Below are 22,449 nucleotides of genomic sequence, written 5' to 3'. Positions count from 1 at the left end.
TAATGCCTATTTTGTCTTATTTCTTTTCTCTTGTGTGTATAAATGTAATTGCGTCGAGATAGTTCTATTATTGGGGAATCTTGTTTATTAGTGGGTCTGTATAAATAAATAAATTGATAAGGCGATTTTTCGAGTCTAGTGATGTTCGTTCGACTCATTGTCATATAAATTTTCCGAAACAGAAAAAAACAGAGTCGGGATAATCACTTGCACAGTCGGCAAGGTCGGTATTAGTCTGATTCAATTGAAAAACATTTTATCCAGGTGAATGATTTCTTTCTTATCAAGATTAAATGGTACATTGGATAAAACTGTTCCCTGCATATCCGATTGTTTTTACTCGATGGAATGTGAAGGAGTACCTACACTTTATTATAGCATCTTACAAAAAAAAATTTAACGGTTCAGCCGTAACTGTGAGTCTCATGCATTCTCTGTAGTTATGGTGATCGACTTGAATTAAGATTAGATTAGAATGGACCATGACTTTTACCCCTGTGCAATACAACCAATGGAAGAAAATTAATAACTAAAGAAAGAAAATAGAAAATAGAAAAAAAGATTATCTCTTAAAATTGATTACTGTGCCCTCAATTGGACTGATTCCATACCTATACTCTTAGAGTTGTTAAATCAGCCAGCGAACGCTGCTGGGTTATAATAAATATACCTAAGTATCTGAGTAAAGTACAATGAAAAAAATTATTATAATTTATAGACAAAGACGTGAAAAGAGAACAATATTTTCCTGACCGTTCAGGTGATTATCGAGAGCATTACCGTTCCTTAATTCATTTGCTGTATTGTTCGATAAATTTGTTCTGCTCCCTAAATATTTTATTCCCATTATTCAACTCCACAGCCTATTTATTCTCATTATTTTTTCGCCTCCAGTTAGTCTTGGGGGAAATCGAATCGGGGTACACCACGGTCGTATACACAGGTCCGGAAACTCTCGTGGTGTGGGTGGGTCTCTTATTGAAGCTCAAGTTTCAAAAATTCGCCGCTAAAGTTACAGCGCTGCAATCTCGTAGTAGTCGAACGTAAATAAACCCTGGTAACCTAAGAGCACGCTCATCTGATTGCTGGTCATTATAATTTATCGTCTTGAACATCACAACGGTCAAAGATGCCGTGGAGTTTCTTTGTGCAAAATTGCACAGTAAATCGACCTGCCTTTGTTGAAATATGTTTCGCAATTTTGTTTGTTTTGCACGTTTCGATAGTAAAATGTGAAACTGATTTCAGAGACAAGTACTGAATCTTGATCGATAACATGTGTTTTGAATTTCAAGGTTATATTTAATTTATACTTATTTTAATCTATCCAAGTAACATATTCACTTACTGAAATTATTAATGGACAAAGTTGGGGCACTGGTATACATTGAACGAATCTAAAAGAAGTAGGTTAGGTGCCACCTTCTACGAGATTGCAGCGCCTCGGCCGTAATGGTAGGTTTCCGAAATACACCCCGCCTCAATAAGAGACCCGCCCCCACCACGGGAGTTTCCGGACCTGTGTATACGACTAATGCGACCGAGGGGTACACATGCGATGATTAATTTTGAAACGGAAGCGATGTCTAGGGTACTGATCTAGGTTGGTGTATTGCAGTACAAGCCAATAGTGCATCTACTTACCGGCTGTTACCGGGGCGTACGGCGATATCAATCTGAATTAGTGGCTACCCTGAAAACCACTTCAGTTTCAGAATCAACCTCCGTATGTGTACATCAACCTTTCAGTCAAATGAATTTTCCATAGAGCGCATACGAATACGATTAATTAATCCCCCGAGGACAGGAATTCTCTCGCGCGATATGGTCGCGTGCGAATACGGAAAGGAGAGCACAATCGAGCTATCAAGTGTCGTATTGTACGAATGGAGGTGTAGGTTCCAATTATTTATTCCAATCAAGTGAGAGCTAATTCAGTGAAGAGAAAATTCTCTGTACTGCTTTCACAAAAATGTTTGCCTAGAAAATTGTCCAGTACATAGGAAGCGATTCGTAAGTTAATTGTAAGAACGTCGCGGGAAATGACGCATCACTTTATGGACCAAAACTCGCAATTGCCGCCACCCGCGTTACAGTCGAGGAATCATTCTTGACTTTCATGACGGAGGTTTCACCGTATCACGTTTTATTTCGCACGACCTCGCATATGCCTACAAGGTAACATATGTATGTAGGAATCTTCCCGGCGGTGTATGACATTTTTATAACAATAACAAACTCTGTTAAAGCAAGAGTAACAAGAGGTTCGCTTCCATCTCAGCTGGGGAATGTAAACCGTGTATAATATTGTCGCGTGACTTTGCCGAATCCCAGCAGGATTCACCTTGGGAGCCTCGAGCATCGAAAAATTCATTTTAAATCCGGTCTGCAGGAGCGTTCCCAAATATTACATTATCAACCGATACAAGATTGATCGAATTCCCCTTGCTGTCTGAGATGATTGGCTCTACGATTTTCGCGAGCGACGTTGTTATCGGACCCGGCACGATACCTGAAGGGGAAGTGAGAAAAATAATTCTTAAACATTTCTTTCGACGAATTCAAAACAAGGGAGAATTGCTTCTGTACACAGATGTTGAGATAATTGTTATAGCGATGCTTCCGACTTACCGACGAAAGGTACGAGCCCTTCTTGCTCGTAGTCGATCAGCTCCTCGTCGCCTGTGCACCTCTTAGATCCGGGGGGAATCGTGGGTCCGAAGCTACACTTGTGATGCTGGGACCAGAATTCTCGGTACCAAACATTACGGCAGTTGATCACTCTCCCCGGTAAGACTGGATGTGGTAGGTTTCTCTCCGATTGCTTGGAACAATCATCCTCGCCTATTCGCGGCCTCAGGCTTCTGTAGTATCTGTCAAAACCTGTGACAAGAGACGTCAAGTAATACACTTATACTGATTCCCATCCACCCCCCAGCGATCGTTAGGCAGGGCGTATACTGGTTGGTTTGTATGGAACCGATAATGAATAGCCAGTGAATTAAGTTTTCAACCAGACCGATGCTACGTCAGGTTCGAGAACATCTTGTTTTGGTTTACCCGACGTTTTCAACTTTCAAAATTCTTGTATTCAGCGATCTTGAGCAACTGCAGTGCACGAAATATGGGTCTATGCGGAGAGGTTTTCTCCAAAGAAGCCGCTTGAACTAGCTTAATTTTGATTCGCCGACGTCCATGCTTGCAGTCCGGTTGACAAGTACACTGAGAAAAATTTCATTTGTCATAGTAACTAGAAAAATTCAGTGAAACAGGTATCGTTAAAAGAACTGTTGAAATTACGAAAAACTAGGTACATGTAACCATTTTGCGCTATTGTCGATCCTTTTTTGATAATTGCAACGAAAAATCAGTTTGTTCGGTTTACTTTACTTTTTCAGTTAAATAAGGCTTTAACTTTAATTTATTGTTGCACGAACATAAAATTTTCGTATCAGTTATAAGAAAATATAGTAAGAACGATCGTAATGAAAAAGAACAGTAACGGATACTAGACTTTGTGGTAAAGGCTAAAAAACTAATTTTCATTTCGTACCTAGAACTATATTTTTCGATTGTGGTGAAAAATGAAAATAGTTATGGACTGAGCGTAACCGGAACTAAAAATTTCTCTCAGTGTGACAGTTAACCATAACCTCTTGCCTATCAAAAAGGGTCGGCTCACGCTGCAGTCACGATCATCCACATACGCATTCCCTCACAAAATCCATGATATCTCCAATGAAGATCTATGTGGGTATCTAGTAGAACTCTAAATATAATAGATTTCTAATATTTATAAGATCTCATAAGATTGAAGTGCAGATGAATAATAGATAGACAGGACGACCATTGGAGGTTCAAATTCCTTCTTCACAAAATCCACAAGACCTCTAATGGAGATCTGTGTGGATATCTAGTAGAGTTCTACTAGATGTATAACAAGTGGATATTTGAATCTCTTATGAAGCTCTAATGTACTTCATTTCGGTTGAAACGGACGTCTTACAGAGGCATTGTATATCCATTATGGATGTCCGTGGTACGTCCATAACAGGTAAATGTTCGGTGCGGGTATTACGTATATTCCGTTGACACTGCTTGACGAAATAAGTTGGATGAATAACCAGCGTGCAGACGAACAATTTTTTACCGGGTATTGGTCCATGAAAATGATCTACCACATAAAACTCTGACGAATTATATCGACACCAACAGCTAAATTCCACGGATATCAACGTTGAAATTATCCCGAGCGTGATGGTCAATGTAGCGCAAAGATGTAGGAACCAGTTTGTCCCTTGGAGCTTAATATTAACAACGTTACAGCGGGCTCTGAGAGAGTGCTCTAGAAGCGTACGAAGTAAGCTGTAATTTGTGTCATATTATCAGTAAGGAGAATTTATTTTAAAACATTCGAGTGAAGAGGCGCTTTGGGTCCTGATCCCTCTCCCTGGATTCCGAGCTAAGGCAAATGAAATCGGACTAGCGGCTGGCAATTCATTGCGTAAAAGCCAAAGCACGGTTTTCCGCTCCTCTTCTGCCAGCTAAAAGGGGCATGTGGTGTGTACGGGGGTCACGTCAGGTGGCCACCTTGCTTAAGTGGTAAGCTCCCTCATTCCCTCGCATCTCTGCATCGCGAAGTAGCCAACGTCGTTTTTTCCAACTACAGTCATCCCCTGACGTAGGTAAAAAAAGACCCCCGAACCTGTTGTTGTATAAAATATTTGGCAAGCCAGGGTCTAACAAGGAAGGTATCCCAGTTCGATCTCTCCGATTTTATTTCTTTTGTGATATGATTTCAAATATGGTCTAACAAGGAGGGTATCCCGGGTCCATCTCCCCGATTTCATTTCTTTTGGTTTAATGGCAGATAAAAAAAAAAAAAAAATAAAAAAAAAATAAACAAACAATATACGTATCGCTTAGTTTTTAGTCTGCTATAACATAATGCAAAAGAAATCAAATTGGAGAGTTCGACTTGGGATACCTTGTGAGAATTACTCCAAGTGACTGAGCTTTTTATTTATACAATGCACGGATAAATCCAGTTGACGGATCGCGTCAAGTTTGCCGAAATACCGCCTCCGTGCATCTTATAACCTACCACCATGGCTCCATTTTCAACAATGAGCGAGATATTATTAGGCTATTTCTCACGGCGAAGATAAAATCTGGCGCCAACTCCCACGTCCTGCACGGTTGCGTCCGAAGGCCGGATGAAATTTATTATCTCTGTATAGAGTTGCAACGGGGCTCGTAAATTTCTAACTTTTCATGCAAAAAACACCTCGAACACTTCACATCCGCGTAAACGCGTCGAGTGCAAACGAACAACTGATGCGTGTTCGTTGAATATCAAGGAATGTTCGGGTTCGTTGAGCTTCTTTTACGGTTTTACTTTTCCCCGAGGGCTGAAAGGAGCCTAGGTTTGTAGGTCGCCATCTCTCCGCGTAGTTGAATAAATCACTCGCCCTCCCTCCCTGCTATCGGCTCCGCTATTGTCGTTCCTAGATTTATGAACTTTCCAGCGTGAAAGGAAAATTGAGCTTTCACTGACACCTTATGAAATTAGCTCACCGTCCACCAGCTACTTCTCGATCTCGCACCTTCACCCTTCGGTTTACCTGCCCTAATTCCCTTCTGTTTACCCAATCAACATTTCTATTTCACGCTCGCCAAGATGTTTTCTTTTGTAATTTTTCTTTTCACGAATCACGAATGCTGAAACTTAACTTCTGCTCATTTTGTTTCATTACTTCAATAAAGGTTATATTTAAGAGTCGTGCCGTCGTATATAGTTTCATTTGATTTCTCGATAGGCGTATGTATCAGATCCGATCAACGTATTCCCGTTATGGGACCGATAATTGAGTACAACGATACTGTTGAGCGTATACATTTTTTCTTCACCATCTTAGTCGTACTTCGAGAAACTGTACAATAAACGAATACATTTGATGTTATATGAAACCCCGAAGGCTCTCTGCGTTAATTCTGCACCCCAAGTCCTCCACGTTGTTCGGTTACGCCAATCTGTCTAGAACTCGAGGTTCGTATTTCCGTATGTGTACATCGGATTTGAGTTGGATTTACCGCGCGTGAATCTAGAACCACCGGCTTAGAATAACCGCAAATAACGCTTCCGTTCTCGGCATGAGTATCCATAATACCTACACGGCGTATCCATAATACCCGTAAAGGGCAGGCACCTACCCGGCTTTTGTGGACCGCACATCGACTCCCATCTCCGCATGAGTTCATCCTTTTTCTACCATCCCCTGATCCCGATAGTGTGTGAGGAGGATATTATCCTCTCTGTATCCGTGAGGACTTGTGCATCCAGAGGCACACGTGCGGGTTTTCGCAGACTCGCCTCGCTCCGATAAATTATACTCAGATGCTTTATATATTATACACTTATGTATATATGTATGTGGAAGGACGGCGGAGTGAAGTGAATTTTTTCAAAACATTTCCCTAATCACCGCGTGCGAGAGTAAAATTTTTCTCCCCAATTTTCCAGTTCACTTTAGCCTATAGAGCCTAGCGATAGCAGATATAAACAAAGTTTCTTCGGGTCGATGTTTTTGTAACGAACCAGTTATGCATGCACGTATCACAGTTGTAATGTCGATGAAAATAGCAACCATAATAAATAATAACAAGAGATTCGAGTTAATTGTAAAATGGATAGAATCGGTAGAGTTTAAGGTGTTATGGGACTTTTTTTCAACCAAAAGTGAGTCTTGGTGAGAATATTGAACAGTTAGCGATGAGATAAAATTTGAAAGGGAATGAATCGTAACCAAGTTGATAGGATAGTTCGTTTTGAATAATAATAATGCCAAAAAGTTGTTAGTAAATTGTTTAAACAAAAATTTGTATAATAAATCTCTAGTGAAATGTTTTGTATTTCATTAAAATGGATTCAAACTGAAAGCAGATCCCAATCAGTTTGAATTATGTTTTTTGCAACTAAAGCACGGAGTTGTGGCTAATAGATGCTGGGAAACAATTGCAATTGAAAACAATAATGGCTATAATATTTTAATAATACCGAAAGATCCCAAATGCAGCTTGATAAAACGATCGGAATATAAACATACGATACCTATGCGACAAGTTGTACCCAAGGCAGGTATTCTGGGAGCATATTATAGCAGTAAATCTATCGCGAATCAGTTGGCATCGTATCAATGCAAATGGGCTTTTGTGCGTTATCGACGAGTTTCCAATGAAGTGCACCGCAGCCACCAGGCGACGATCTTTTTTTTATCGTTTATGCACGATTCAACCATTTCTACGTTCGCCCCCTTCTGAATATTAATTTTTATCAACCGCATGATTATACACTTGGACGAAATTCTGGATTTGCTTCAAACAAAATGAAATAATTTGAATATGAACCTATTGAATAATTTACTTGATGTGAGCGAGAATATTTCAATTCATTCGATCGAAATCTGTTTCAGCCCAATAAATTTTCATTTCGAGTAATCAAATTTTCTAATGGGTTCGCATCGACAGAGATTTTATTTCTGGGTGTCGACCATAATTGAGTTCCTGAAGTTAATTATCTTAGAGACGCTCTTATAAGCAAACACATACTTGATGTAACTATTGTCGTGATGAATGCAGCGCAGCATTATTAGGGTCATGTAGTACTCCTATTTTTACCGACCGAGAAATCTCACCCTTTTCCTTCTTATATTGAATAAACAAACTAACGAAAAGGGTTTCAATTTCGACGGTGCATCGCTCTTTCTTCGGGGAGTTCGGGAAAGTTACTCATATCTCGAAAATCGTCAAAAAAAAAGTGTCGTTCATTGACATGTGTTATTATTACCACATTTCCCGCATTTCTGCAGGGACCAAAAAGTGTATAGCTGAGATACTTTCCGCCATTTCGAAAATAATGAGGAGCAAAATGAAAATAATGAGGAGCAAAATGAGCCATCGTGAGGGTGTTCTCCTATTATAATATTCAGGTCGTCAGACGAGAACTAGGAATTACAATAATTTCGTAAATAAAAGATGCTCTCACGGGCGCACGGCCGAGCGTTTGAACGGTTTGCTCGGTTGGTAATGGTAGGAGTACTACATGACCTTAAGATATCGGTTCTAGCATACAGCATCGTTTATTGAATACCTTCCAGGGAGTTTCGGCGGGGTAGAATAGTGATGGCTCCTTCAGCTGCGAATTCTTGATCCCTGACGGGGTAAACCTTGGCTCCCCAGGAGTCACTGCCGATCCAGAGGAAGTGACCAGTGCGGTTGGCCCTGACCGTTGCTTGGAGAAGTTTCCTGGAATAAGTAGACCATTTGGCGTGAATGCATTGATTGTGAAAGAAAAACATGACGTTGTTTCCTTTGTTGTTCGCGAATCGGTGTCCGCGGAAATTCTATGCTTCTTCCAAAGAACTAATGGACTGTATACACGTGCAGTTGGAACGTTGTAATAGCAAACGGAACGCTCAAATCTGACGCATCACGACCCAATTCCGACGATCCTGACTTTCGGAATGCTTCTTGACTTGCTTTGAATAAAATCAACGTCAACGTCTGACGCTGTATTGGAAATGGAGTGACGGTATTTCGTGGGTATGGAGGGTTACGAAAATTCACCGGGGCGTGACTAATAGCAAGAGTTCAAAAGGCCCGAAAGTGTATTTCCGAACTCAAAATTGACTCCGGCGTTGCTACTTTCCTCTCACGTTTGCTCTCAAGGTATATAACTCAAAACACGAAGAATATATACTAAATTACCCATAACGCTGTTGAAATCACTCAATTACGAAATTTCTTATAACAGTATAACATATCCATGGTATTTCCTTTCACCGATCGAGAATAAGTGAAAACACGATGTCAAGTTGTAACAGCCAATGTTTGCAGAGCATCGATCATTTTACCTCGTCTTTTGATCGCATCGAGTTTGAAAAGAGATTGAAAAAAGTTGAGCATCTTTCTACAAGCGCGAAGGAACGCTATCAGTTTCTCGCTGCCTGTGCTGACTTCGCAGTAAAATTTTCGGATGCGAGGGAGGCGGAAGAATTGATCCAAAGCTAGCGGGGCGAAGAAAAATTCTGGCCAAGTCTCATATTTTTCTCCTTTTTTTTCTCTTCTCTTATCCCATCCCGCGGACTCTTGCGAATAACAGCATCAAATGAAGAGCTTCGATTTCATTTGCATAACGTCCCGGATTACGGTCAGTCCGCGTATCATCATCGGAGAAAAAACTGGTAAGAGAATTTCACATAGCGTGTAATATCTGCTCCAATGAAAACATGTCAGAATACATTCCGATAGACGTCTCTTCGTTTCTGTCACGGGTTCCAGCCATCGATTATCAGTTCAATTTTATAGGGTTCAGGCTGAATTCACTAAATTATAGTTTCAAAACTGAGGTCAAAGTTTGTGTGTCAACTCCGATATCGGACGTCAAATTCCAATTTAATTTTACATCAAAAGAATTACGAGTCAGAACGTCGAGGTTCAAGCTCATCGTTTTTCACTCTATTGTGATAACTTTCACGAGACCGAAGCACTTTACCTTGACTATCGGTGGTAATATTGTTGTTGGAGTACCTAAAGAAAAGTCCAATTACTTTATTTCGAAAGCTATATGTTCCACTAGGTTGAAAAAAATACAATGAAACACTTGTAAAATCTGCAATTTCATACCGCGTATCACGTTGTAATTATGGTATGCCCGTACCGACTGTACTGCTAACGAAATCCCCCTATCGATAAGAAGAGCGTGGTAATTTCAAGTTTCGCAAGGCCATGTCAGTTATCGATCGATACGAATCGAGAATGTGGGAGGAGGGATGCGGCTCTGGTGTAGGTAGGTACTTTACCTCTGTGTACCCTGAGAATCCTGTCGAGGCTGTACGTTGTCTGAAATTACCTGGATATAGACGCGTGGTTCCGCGTTAAACGACGGCTTTGGCAAGAAGGGCAGACACCCTTCCTTCATCGCCTCGATCCTTGCCCCATTCCTTCCGAACGATTCGGTATTATTTCGCTTGCAACCAAGTCTTCATCGAACAAAATTAGGTGATGGTGGTAAGCTGAGTTTGTCTAATAAACGAGATTGGTTAAGCTTATTGATACCGGAAGAATGGTGGCGGTCAATTTTTCTCTTCGGTCACGGAATCGATAGATTGCTTGACGATCTCTAGTTTTCGAGGCAACAACAACAGTAGGTCTCCGACCAAAAAACTGCACAGGTTTTTTATACTGTTTATTGCAGATTTTCACTCACTGAAACCGGGAAAAATACTCAAAAAGTTCCATCACGTCAGGTGTTTTCCTGAACTCGTGGTTGTAGTTTCGTTTAAAGTGAAGCTCCCGTTTCATTCGGAATCTGGTGTGCTATTCTTGATTCTAAAAATCCTATGGAAAACTGATGTCTTACTTTCTTTTAATATGTATTAGAGTGAGACTCAAGAAAGCTGAAGCGTCTTCGGAGGTGTATCAAAGAGAAGAAGAAAGGGTTCCATTTGTGAAAAGAATGAACACGGAATATTAAGTAAATTTCACGAAGAAATTGATTGTTCAATTCTAAAAGAAATATTTTTTAGTTCATTGTAATAAAATGGTGGTTTTTTCATTATTGTTACGCGTTTGTTATACAAACATCTTGTATTTTGCAAGAATACTGTATGTGATGGAGGGAAATGGAAGTCATTTTTGGATTCGGCACGATATTTACCAAAAATATCTCATGCAGTTGAAATAAAATATCTTTTTGCAGACCCGTGCGATCGGTACTACACGACTCTTCTCTGACAAGAAGACTTTACATGTATTCGATTCACCTTTTACGATATTTCAATTACTGAACGCTTATTTGCGAAGGGCAAAGCTTGTGTAGAATTAACGTCCACTAAATTGCAGTTACTGTAAATTAGTTGTCATTGCAGTTATTGGTGACGTTGTGGTTGAAATACCACTAATTTTTCTGTCCTCCTTCTCTCTTCCTTACCATGCAAACATCCTTCGAACGGACGTACGTCGTACATTCTGAGCGGCAATCATAACGAGCGAGAATAACAAGAAAGAATCTCTTTAATGTGAAATGGGTTATCGTGTTTCGATAGCGGGTTGATAATGGAAAATTGGCTTGGTTTGCACAAGAAAGACAAAAAGTGCAATAAGGCAGACAAGGCTAAGTCTTCTGTAATATAAAAGAAGATATCTAATATCACTTTCGCGCTAAATTGCGTAATAGGTTTCGCCCGAGATATTTCAACGAATATTGTAGGTACATACTCACATTTATATTATAGTTGCTGTAGGTACTTGACACGTTATATAACATGGGGAAACGGGAGACGTACCCGTACATATGTACATACTCGCGTCTGATCTACTGTCGTCTACAATTTATTAACGGTATGTTTCGTCGGGCAAAAAAAAATATCTACCACGCGGCCACGATGCAGTTCGGCCCTGAGAATTTCCCTGATTAATTAACTGCCAGCTAATGACCAGCCTTGGTCATACAGCTCCGACCATCTGGAGCGCCATGGGCGTCCGACCATAGTTCACCCCTCGTACAATGCGCGGCCGCCGGCTAAGCTAAGACGTTTATTGTTCCCCTTGACGCTTGACATCCGCAAGGTTTTGCCATAGGAAAATGAATCATTGCGATGCAATGATCCGACGTTTCAATCTTTGATGTCTGGCAGACGTGCCGTACTCTTTGACCTTTTGAGTTACAGATTATTGTGCTAACTCAACTTTTATAAAGATCACGAATCTGAAATCAGATTTCAAAAATTCAAGGTGGCAGATTCGATATGGCGGACAAAGATTTCGTATTTAATCAAATCCGATCAAAAAACTATATGCAGGGGTTTTCGAGGTCGCTGATTAGATCTGCTGTATTGAATTTTTAAATCCGACTTCAGATTTGTAATCTGCGACCAAAAAAAACTTGTGACTCATGTGAAACATGTATACATGTGGAAAGGTAACTTTCTTGGAAATGAATTATTCCTTCAATTTTCACTACTTGTTTCAATCAATTTGTTTCTAACGATAATAATTTACATCATAACGCAGCAGTTACTTTCGAGTATTGAAAACCCATCAGTATACTATGAGAAATAGCAACAACCGCAAAGAAATACGTAGAAAAGTTCTTTAAATACGCAGGAAATGGATATAAAATAGGTGGTAAGAATATTTACCACTATGACTCAAAGGATTAAATCCACCGTGTATAAGGATGGGACGGTTCGGAGTATATCAGCCACCGCTCACCCGCGAACGGTGAGCTGAAGGATGTGAGAGAAGTTTCGATCTCCGACGAATAAATTAAAGCGCCTAGACAAGGAATTGTCGCTTTGTATGATGCTTAAACGAATGCAAAGGGAAAGACAAGTCAATCCATAAACAAGAATTTAATATTAGCAGTGCAAAAGCAACTATTACGCTGTTGCCGAGTGTCGACTGCATGGTGGTGAAATAGGTCAAGAGGATAGTCAGTCGCAAGATTGAAGTGATGCCGTAAGAAAGCGTGGGTAATGTGACTCTCTGTCAACCGGAGCGAGTCAACTATCATCCAAGCTCATCTTTCGGCCTCTTATCCTCTTAAATCTTCCGTACCCGGTTTATCAGTGTTTCGCACTTGGGTCTGTAGAGGGTCCAGGTATGCGTGATATATGGAACGTGAAACGAAAATATACTGCTTAACCCTTTCAGTCACGCAATTCGGTTTTTTTTTTTTGGCACGGTAGTGCAATTACATATTTCCTTGGTATTTTTCGATGCTGAATGCGAAACAGATGTCAAAAATCTATTAAACCTAAAAACAAATCCTAAGATGGGGTGAAAACGAGGTCAAATATCAACATTGATTTAGACTGTGTTCTTGAATGAAATTTATATGAGTATTTATTTTGACACGGTACGATCTTAGGCCGGGAATATGTGCAACCCCCAATTACTATCTTTATGCACCCCTAAGAAGGGTGCCCCTATGCATTGAATTTTGTAAATCTAATGGCCATTTTGAGATCTCTGTCAACCAATGAATTCCAAGTGTTTTCAGTACACGTTTATCATCAAATTCCTCTGTTAACGCATTACATTCGCGAAAAGTCCCTTCTTTGCCATACGCTTGTTTATAACAATTTTCAACAATTATGGATTCACAGTAAATCATAATCATTCCAATGCTTAAGTATTGTTTTTACCTGTAAATGAGGAAAAAAATCAGGATTTCGCGTGGAATATAAAAAAAAATGAGAAAAATAAGAAAAAGATAATGGGTGCCACTATCGCGGCTTCTGTGACTGAAAGGGTTAAATTCGTAATATTCCGGCACTAGCTAATTGTAAACTTAACGCTACTGCCTGTGGGGAATATCGGTGAGCGTAGGTATTCTACATGCTCCTTGTCGAGGCAATAAAATTAACCGGTTCGCTCCGCGTTTGCGAAGCCCGTTCGTGACAAGTCGAACGGGGGAGGTCCTTTGCATTATTAAGCAACACGGAAAGGGAAGGGAACTGAAATCAAGTTTCGCTGCACGCAGGCTAAATATCATTTTACCCAATTTACTGGAGCCTCTCATCCCTTGTAACTACTTGTTTATCTTCCATTTAGTTACTCTACTTTTAGTTCAAGGCTTACACGGGATATTTTCCTATTCTAAACTTGAACGTGAGTTGGCTCATTAATGCATGCTGCTGAATTGACTGGAAATAAATTTTTCATCAGAAAATGAAAAATTCAGAAACGGCCAACGATGTAACTGAAATTCCTTTGTTCTTTTTTTCGACACGAAGCCGTTTAAACGTAGTTACGGCATTATTAAAAATTCCACAGGTACAGCGGTTTTAATTCAAGAGCTATTCTGCTATAAGGCTGACCTGCCTCCGAGTATAAAACAGCAGACAGTAGACACATCAAAGAAGCCATTATAAGGTGCGTTCGCGCACGTTGTATTTTTGCTAACTTCTGCCAGACCCGTGGTGGTAAAAATTCGCGCTTTCAGCGAATCCTCTTTAACAACGACAAACGTATATGAAACATTGCATGGAAAGAGCAGAGAAATCCAGCCAAGCATAGCTTACCTCGCTGATGGGATTCATTACATGCAGTTCGAGCAACTTACTTTCCAGTGTGATCCGTATGTATCAGTGATGTAATGAATATAAATTTTTAAGTATTCGCGAATGCGAATGCGAATATACATTTTCAAATCTAGCGCCATTTCTCTATGGCTAAAAGTTGACAATTGATTGACTGACAGGTAGACGTTAGCGCCGTTTGCACCTTATTCCGGAAATTGCCGGGCTGATCAGAACGAAGCCGATTGTTTTATTTCATTTCTTAACAACAAATTGATAACAAAAATTAATTAATTTCGAGGTTAGAGTATGATTTCAACGTCAAGAGAAAGTTGATTATTAAAAGTTTATTATCGAACTAATGTTTTTTATATTAAGCGAAATATGAAATATTTGTGATAATCACATTCGCAAAATATACGCACAATTCTCGCAAATGCGGATACGAATGCGAATGTAAAAAAATATTCGAATATTCGCGAATGCGAATGCGAATTTTTGTTATAAATTACTAATAGGTATAGAAAAATGAAGCCTTTGTCCGCATACAAGAAAACAGAGCTGACTCATTGTCAATCCATTTCCATTCGACGTGTGGCGGTGACAAGAAATAGACAGAATTACACATTCGGAGCGTAGAAATTTAAGTCGTTAGCTGGAAATGAAGCAGAAAGCTCGGATGATCCAATGTTCTACGAAGATTTGCGCGGCGTAAGGCCAACCACCGCTCAATACTCGACTGTAAGAGTAGAACTCGTTCTTTCGATATTAAGGTTTAAGTGGTGCGCCTAATGGATGTGGAATCCAATTTCATTCACAGACACCGAATGAAGAATGTAGGTACGCAAACGGAATGAGAACGTATCTACGTAACGGAAGCAGCAGCAGTAGCGGCAATTTTATCCCGCTGTGACGCATGAATTTTTATTCCTCCTTCTTTTGCCTTATCCATTAACGTACCCACCCGTTTTTTTCCTTTCCTCTTTTCTCGGGGAAACTTGATTTATCGACTACTGCTGAATTCGTTTAGCACAATTCAGTAATACACCTAGGCTGCTAATGAATTTGACCGTCAACGTGATTGGAATGGACCGACGAGGCCGCTTGGATTGAGAAAACGCAGAGCTCGCTAGTTCTTCACGCACGAGAGCCCGTGAACCCGGACCGAGTTTGTAGGTACCATTTATTAGGTGGGATAGGTTGATGATGTAGCCTCAGCTGTTCGAGTAAAAACGGCTCTTGCTTGTAGGGCATCTCCATCTATCGTAATGGAGGGTCCGTAAAGCGCGAACACTTCCTAAAAGCTTGACTGTGGTTTTTACGGGCGGAAAATCTGGCGTCTGGTTGCCTGCAGGATGAAGTTTCGCCGTTACCTTCTAAGCTTAAGTTTTCACCAGTCTATACACTTCTGCCGTTAAGAAGTAACTCGGAACTGCCAGCGTGCATTTTGTATACAGGAGACTGCATAATCAAGTAATAATTATTAGGTACCTTGGAGAATTTCCCCTCTCTGCAGTCTTTCTTTCTCTTCTCTCCCCCCCTGCATTCGTTCATTAAGGGAGGGGGGATGCAGCTTGGAGGGGCAAGATCATACCTATTTTTAGGAGTTTTTTTTTTTATGAAAACACATAGACCATATTGAGTTTGAGGACTTGCCGTCATTTTGTTACTAATTTCAATGAAAAATTCTAAACGTTCTTGAAACTGTAAATAATAAAGCCCTAAAACTGAAATTGCTCTATGTGTTTTCATTTAAAAAAAAAAAAAACTCGTGAAAACAGGTATGATCTTAGTCCCTCCAAGCTGTATCCCCCCCTTAATTTACGAATAAGGGATTATAGTCTTTATACTAAATTTCATCTTACCGCGTGTTGTCTTCGTCGACGAAGAGCACAACACCGCGAGCGTTGTGCTTCCCCACCAGACGCTCGATAATCCGGTCAAAATCTTCGGGTTTGGAATTTCTCAAGATTTTTTCGCTCACTGCTATGCAGATGTTGTACTCTACCGAGAGTGATATGAAGCTGGCGATACCCTGAAAAAAGTTGGAATGTATTTTGTGTTTAATAATTTAAAATTCAGCCTTCTTTTTAATGTATTCATACTTTGCGCCGGCGAAAAAATGGCTAAATGAAAAATGTATACCGACGATTCTGTCCCTTTTAGTTTTACCAGGTCAGAAGGGACAGAATCGACCGCACTCAGGTGTACAACGAACTCAGAAATATTTAATGTTGCATGATGCTAAAATTTCAAAATGTATGGTTAAACTTATGGTTCGCTCTCGCATTAGTAGATATACAAGGCGGGTTCTGAGGTCATCTGCTTTACCGTCCGAATACGGCCTCGAGAATCCTTACTTCATTGGGCCGTACTCGCTCGGTAAAGCAGATTGAAACGGAACCGCCCCCTGATATGTCTACTCGCGTTCAAGCAAACCTTTTTTTATGGTTTGTTGTTATTCTGTGATTACGTATTATGATACGAGTTCGGAGTTGCGAATAGCTCGATTTTCTGTTTCATTATCTAACAAGGATAGTGAACCTTGCAAAAAAAAAGAACGTACAGTTTGTGTTGCTTCTTATTACTAGGTGAGAGGAAATGTTTACTCTAGAAATCCTTTTCAATTCGGCATTCCCTCGGTGGGTGCGTAAAAGTAGTTATTGCCGTTTGTTAACTTCAACACACGTCCTCCTGTATTCTTCGTATCAAAGGATATCACGGGATAACCGAACGTCCCATAGGCACATGCGAGTAGGAAAATAAAGATATACTGGATTACAGAAAACCGCTCCTATTTATTCACCTTAGATATCTCCCGGGATAAAACCGTCACAGTGGAACTCCATTTTACCCGGGGGACCACCGACGATCCCGTCGGAACCTGGTCCCAATTTACATGCAACGAAAATTGAATCTCTCTCTTAACTTACTCCACCAGCTCGTGCCTCTCAGCTCTCGGCTCACGACTTTCCAGGCTCTGGTCTTGTGGAAATCAAACAACTTCTTCGTATCCGCAATTTCTAACGTCACTCATTTTCGCATTTCCCTGGGCATAATCGAATACTTCGATTTATCAGTGCGCATTGCAATATGATTTTTATACATTTTCGGAATAGTGAATCTTCCATACGTTCTCGGGAAGATTTAACCTCGTGAAACTCGTACAAAGCAACATTCATCGCATGAGTCAGTAAGGGCAAAATCTCGATACAAGTTCAAGAATATAGAACGGATTACCTACTTTGTCAGAACGCAAGTAAATACCGCATCAACGTTGCTCCGGTGGACGAGCTGAGAATACGAGATGTTTTGAAGGTTTGTCGAATCAGGCCTCTTCGCACGAATCGTATTTTTCCGCTGCATTTCTTTTGTCAAAGTTGCTAACGGTAGTAGTAGAGGGTGTACAGTAGGTATAGCGTTGATAATTTGACTGTGATCTCGGGCTCATCAAATCGAGAAAGTGCAGAATCGCTCAGTCTTCCTTTATAGCTAACTAGCAGCCCGTTGCGGCTTCTCCCGCATCTAAATTTAATGTGATCAAATAAAAATTCTACTCAGATAAAAAAAATTTGTTAACAGTTCAGAATATTTCGATCAAGACTGATAATATCTGACCTTATTTAGAATCGAACCTAATCTAACTTCTATCTATGAGAGTTTATTCTGCGTTCGCATAATTGTGTGATTCCGTTCTGACTTGGCTTACAAATATTGTTACTTTTTCCAAACTATCAATTTTGTGGTAACAAAATATAACCTAAAACCTGGTCAGACGTTGTAAATATTCACTGAAAAAAATAATATCAAAATCGGAAATACGCTCATCTGTTGCAACGACTCGCGCGCCAACTATTGTAGATAGGTTGTACTGATTCAACAGAAAAAAAAATTCCAAGAACCTTATGAGTCGGCTGCAACATCAGACTAAAGAATTATCAAAATCGAAGGGAGTGAGGTACATGAGTTGCAAATTTAACGTGGAACGCCCCATATATAGATAAGTCGAGGGAATTGATTCCAAATTCCGTCGCCTACCTTACTGTAGTGCCAGGGGGCAACGGTGGGAAAATTTTCGAGGTGGCAATATATAGGCTCATATTCGGGTGTTTTTGTCTAGGTTATTGATCGCTGTTTTCTCTAAACAGTAACGATTCAGAGCTATAACCCTTGATGAGTACTTGGATCTTATCCTAGTCTGACGGAGTAGTTACAGTAACCAACAGGTACGGATAATTTCAAGGAAGTAGGGTTTTCGCAATCAAAAACGGAAATACCGACTTTGTCATACGGAGGCTTGGGATTGAGCACGCCACGCTAATTTGAACAAATCAGGTAGTGAAAACTGTATCTGTATACGCATTCGTTGTTCTTTTCAAGGACGTATCTGCAATGTGCCAACAGATCTATGCGTTAGAATTAATTAGGGTTATCGTACGAAAGGAGGTGCAACTATCGAACAACAAAATGAATGAAGAGACGAGATAACTCTGATTCCTATTCGGTTTCTTGGACCGTAAACAATCGTCCAGTCATCCTTGTCCGAACCGTTTATCTTCCTAGTGGAAACTCTTAATCAGCATTTTACGACGATATAAACTTGTTGAGATTTACGATCGTTCACGCATCTAATCGCATCAAGCAGCTTCTCCGGCCTTCCTAATTACCAAATCTAAGTGCGTAAATTAACTCTGGCTGTCTGCAGGGTCAATTGGGCAGCCAGCCTGAGAAGGATGACCAACACTCGCCTGTAATTATACCTACGTGGGTGAAGACGGTAGAACCTTGACGGGCCTCGGGAGCGGCCTTTTGAATAGGTTGAAGAAGGTAGAGGGCACCGGAAAAGTGCAGTTTTATAAATTATCCGCAAGGTTCATTGAAAACCTTCGGATCCGTCGCGAAGATTTGCCCAGGACGGTCCGTTATTATCCTGCATGTATCTTCAGTCAACGTAGTAGTTAAACTCGGCCGCTATCCCAAAGTCTCCGGGGACTGCGAGGGATTCTGATTTCATTAAAGTTTCGCAATATCTTGGGGATTTGTTTCGATCGTCAGCTAGTCCTTGGGGGCTGCTTGGTCATAGTTAGAGTCACTGCAGCTACGGTGGTTATACGTAATGTATGCATATCACATATGCATACTTATTATTGGGATCGTCATTTTGCAATATGTTATCTGGTGGAGAAAAATCAAACTAATGTAACCCGGCATGACAGCTGACCGTCGACCGTATTTTTTTGCACGTGGTTGGTAGAACAGGTACATTATTGATTATGTTTAATTAATTTATGTGACATGAGTAATTTGAAATCCCAATAATTACGATTTGCCTTCATCAGAATTAAAAACTTAGGTTATGTGGTGGTAAATGGCACCGACAACCAGGCTCTGACGTATGGTCTTATATATATATATATACATATATATATACATAGGTCTGGGCATATGTGGGTAAAAGACATGCCGTTACAGGGGCTAGTTAATACGAGACTTTGCCGCATAAGCGTTAGTATCCGGCAAGCCTAGTATTACGCGTGCGTAATGTTATCACGCTATATCCCACATTTCGGCTTTTGACATAACCTCCTTCAGTTGAAAATTGCTTCTTTTTACTGTCATACCGAACATTATATAATACAAATCAAGACCAGTGGTTGTGTCCTTGTCGCACCCGGCTTTCCCGATGTCGGCGCTTGCGGACAAAAATGACATCAACCGGCCACGCAAATGGTTATAGACTCTAGGGGAAGTGCCAAGACTTGTATATGTATAAGACCGTACACTGACGTCATGAGAACATTTTCCAATACCAATGCCACTTGCTTACGTGCATACGTATGGACCAAGTTATGAGAAAATAGGGATCGACTCGCTCCAAAATGCCGTCAAGACAAACAGCTCTATCCCTTTATCGGTACATACGTCTAGGGTGTCAGACTCTAAGCGGCCAAGTTTTCCCGACTGTTACTGTACGGATGAAGGAGATACAACGCGTGCGACAAGTTACAAGTTCAAGTCACGTCCGCAGGTATCTGGGAAGTTACCGAATTATTCGGTCTTTTTACGATTCACTCGCTGGCTAAAGAAATGCACCGGCTGCTGGAGGGATACCTAAATATTTGACTGTTGGGCCGACAGTTGACCGATATCCCAAATTAGGTATAACTTGAGGATACACGCGTTGCGTCTACATCCTGGGAATTTATTCAATCGTGGATACGTACTAGCTTAGCAATCGAATCGTATGCATAGCTTATGCTGGCTACCGGGCTGTACCCACGACGACAGACGGAGGGGCGGATTTCTACGGAGAGTGAGCTACGCTTCATTGTATGCATAATGGAATTTTTCTACCACAACCGAGTGACGAGCGCTTGAAATAATACTTCCACTTCCGTATATGTGGGGCCAACACGAATACATATATGCATTATCTCTTCGTCGTGTCGGGCTCCGAAAGCGAAATTTTTCATATTTTTAAAACCCGCGCGCATTTGACAATGGTGGAAAGTGTCGATCCATTTTACGTCACTGTTGGGAATGTAGTAGATGCACATAAACATCTATCCGACACATGGATACTTACTACATAGGGAAGAACAGGGATTGATGGAGTGATGTCGGATTCAAGTCTATTTTCACGTACTCGTTTTACGTTTCAGAACTGAATAGTCTTCGCATGTCATCACGAAGCAATCGTAATCTTTACGCGTTGGTGAATAGGGTAGAAAACGCGTTTATTTTTGCCGTATCTTCGCAAGCACGATTATGCTCTATTAACCCTTTGAGTCACGCAATTTAATTTTTGAAATGCAAAAAAATGTAGGATTTTGCATGGAATTTAAAAAAAATTACAAGAAAAGGGTGCTATTACACCGGCTCTGTGACTGAAAGGATCGATGATTTGTAACGACACTGACTACCGGGTGTCGCGGAATAATCCCAGAACGTCAGGGTTGATCACCGACAAGGTCAAACAGCAGCTTGCGTTGATGCTGGGCTATCTGGCGATGTGGCCGAGGCGAACGCTAATTACGGCCACTCTTGCCAACGAAGCATATCCCTGAGTTTTTCGCCTCTTACGCCTCAAGACTACTTTCTCAGACAGAGTTCACTTTATGAATTCGGTGTAGCTGCTTTGTTACGGCATTGGGATGTGAAAAGCATGCTACGATCTGTAGATTCTCTTTGGTAAAGTTACAAATTCCAGGATCCTGGAGTGCCTGCTTTGTTACGATATAAACAGTGAAAGCAAGTTAGCGAGTGCTCGAGTGTCCAGCCGTGGCATAAAGAGGTGCAGGTGGAAAGAATTGTAAGTATCCTTCAGTAAGAAGTAGATATCTGTGCAAAGTTTCAAAATCTTATATGCAATACGCGGCAATCACTGGCATAGCATAGCTATCTACAAAATACATTTCGTTTTGAATCTTCTTCCGGAAGGAATAATATCTCGTATTGCCACATGCAGAAGTTGGTCATACAAGTTTTCCTCTGTAAACCAAGATCAGAGGAAATAGCGGAGCTCCTATGCGACGACGGATCAATGAATCGAATCTCCTTCTCTTTGGACTAGACTTCCTCACAAAAAATAGCTCCGTGTCGGGATTAGTTGTAGATCACGGTTCAAGGTCTTTCAACTCGGATTCAATTCTATCTGCATCCACGTTATAATAAAAATTAATCTGTATACGGTTTTAAATCGGAACCAATCGAATTTGAACGTTGATCGATTGAATGCTGAGAAAAAACTACTATTGGATTCATATACGCGATGAAGATAAAATACTGATCTCGATGGTAATGCTACGGTGAGCGAACGCCGTGTTAGACTTGGCGTGGAATACACTTTGTGCAGTTTTTCGGTTTCGGTATACGTAGACTGTGTAAATCATTAACCTCGAGGTACACCAACACAAACCTTTCGTTATTTTTTGTCCACTTTCTTATTGAAGAACAATAGCGGCATATAACGATACCGCTTGAAACGTTTCTATAAAGAAATCGTAATAACTAGCAGACGGAGATGGGAAAAGCTTCAATGCTTGTAACGATTCTCAGCAATCGACATCAATTTCCATTGGTTTTTCTCTCGGATTGTCATATATACTGATCCTCGAACGGTACGTCATTATTTCGCGGGTGAAGACATCTAAGATTTCCCTATCTACCCTCATCGTTGGTGAAAGCCTGACAGACGACGGCATAATTCGCCAGTTTGTGTCGAGGGATTCCCATTTTTATATTATTCGTCATTGAATCGAATCTGCAATCGATGGAACAGAAGAGGAAAATAACTGCATGGTACCTTATTCCCAAAATTCTTGTACGATCTGCGAATTCATGGTTTTAAACTGACATGTGAAAC

The 22,449-nt window shown here is 40.6% G+C and overlaps 1 protein-coding gene across 2 annotated transcripts in view; it reads right to left on the bottom strand.

The window, feature by feature from the left end:
- The window catches only part of LOC124183617 (metabotropic glutamate receptor 7-like), a 75,912-nt gene that overhangs the window by 9,707 nt on the left and 43,756 nt on the right, over positions 1 to 22,449 (bottom strand). For both annotated transcript variants that reach the window (XM_046572307.1, XM_046572305.1), the window contains exons 6-8: positions 15,950 to 16,119; positions 8,150 to 8,304; positions 2,632 to 2,883 (exon numbers count right to left, since the gene is read on the bottom strand). In XM_046572307.1, coding sequence (XP_046428263.1) covers positions 2,632 to 2,883; positions 8,150 to 8,304; positions 15,950 to 16,119 — 577 coding nt within the window. The remainder of the gene's footprint in view (positions 1 to 2,631; positions 2,884 to 8,149; positions 8,305 to 15,949; positions 16,120 to 22,449) is intronic.

Source organism: Neodiprion fabricii, chromosome 5 (genome assembly GCF_021155785.1).
Source record: "Neodiprion fabricii isolate iyNeoFabr1 chromosome 5, iyNeoFabr1.1, whole genome shotgun sequence".
Lineage (NCBI taxonomy): Eukaryota > Metazoa > Arthropoda > Insecta > Hymenoptera > Diprionidae > Neodiprion > Neodiprion fabricii.
The sequence above is the reverse complement of the archived record's forward strand: the minus strand, read 5'-3'. Positions and strand labels throughout refer to the sequence as shown.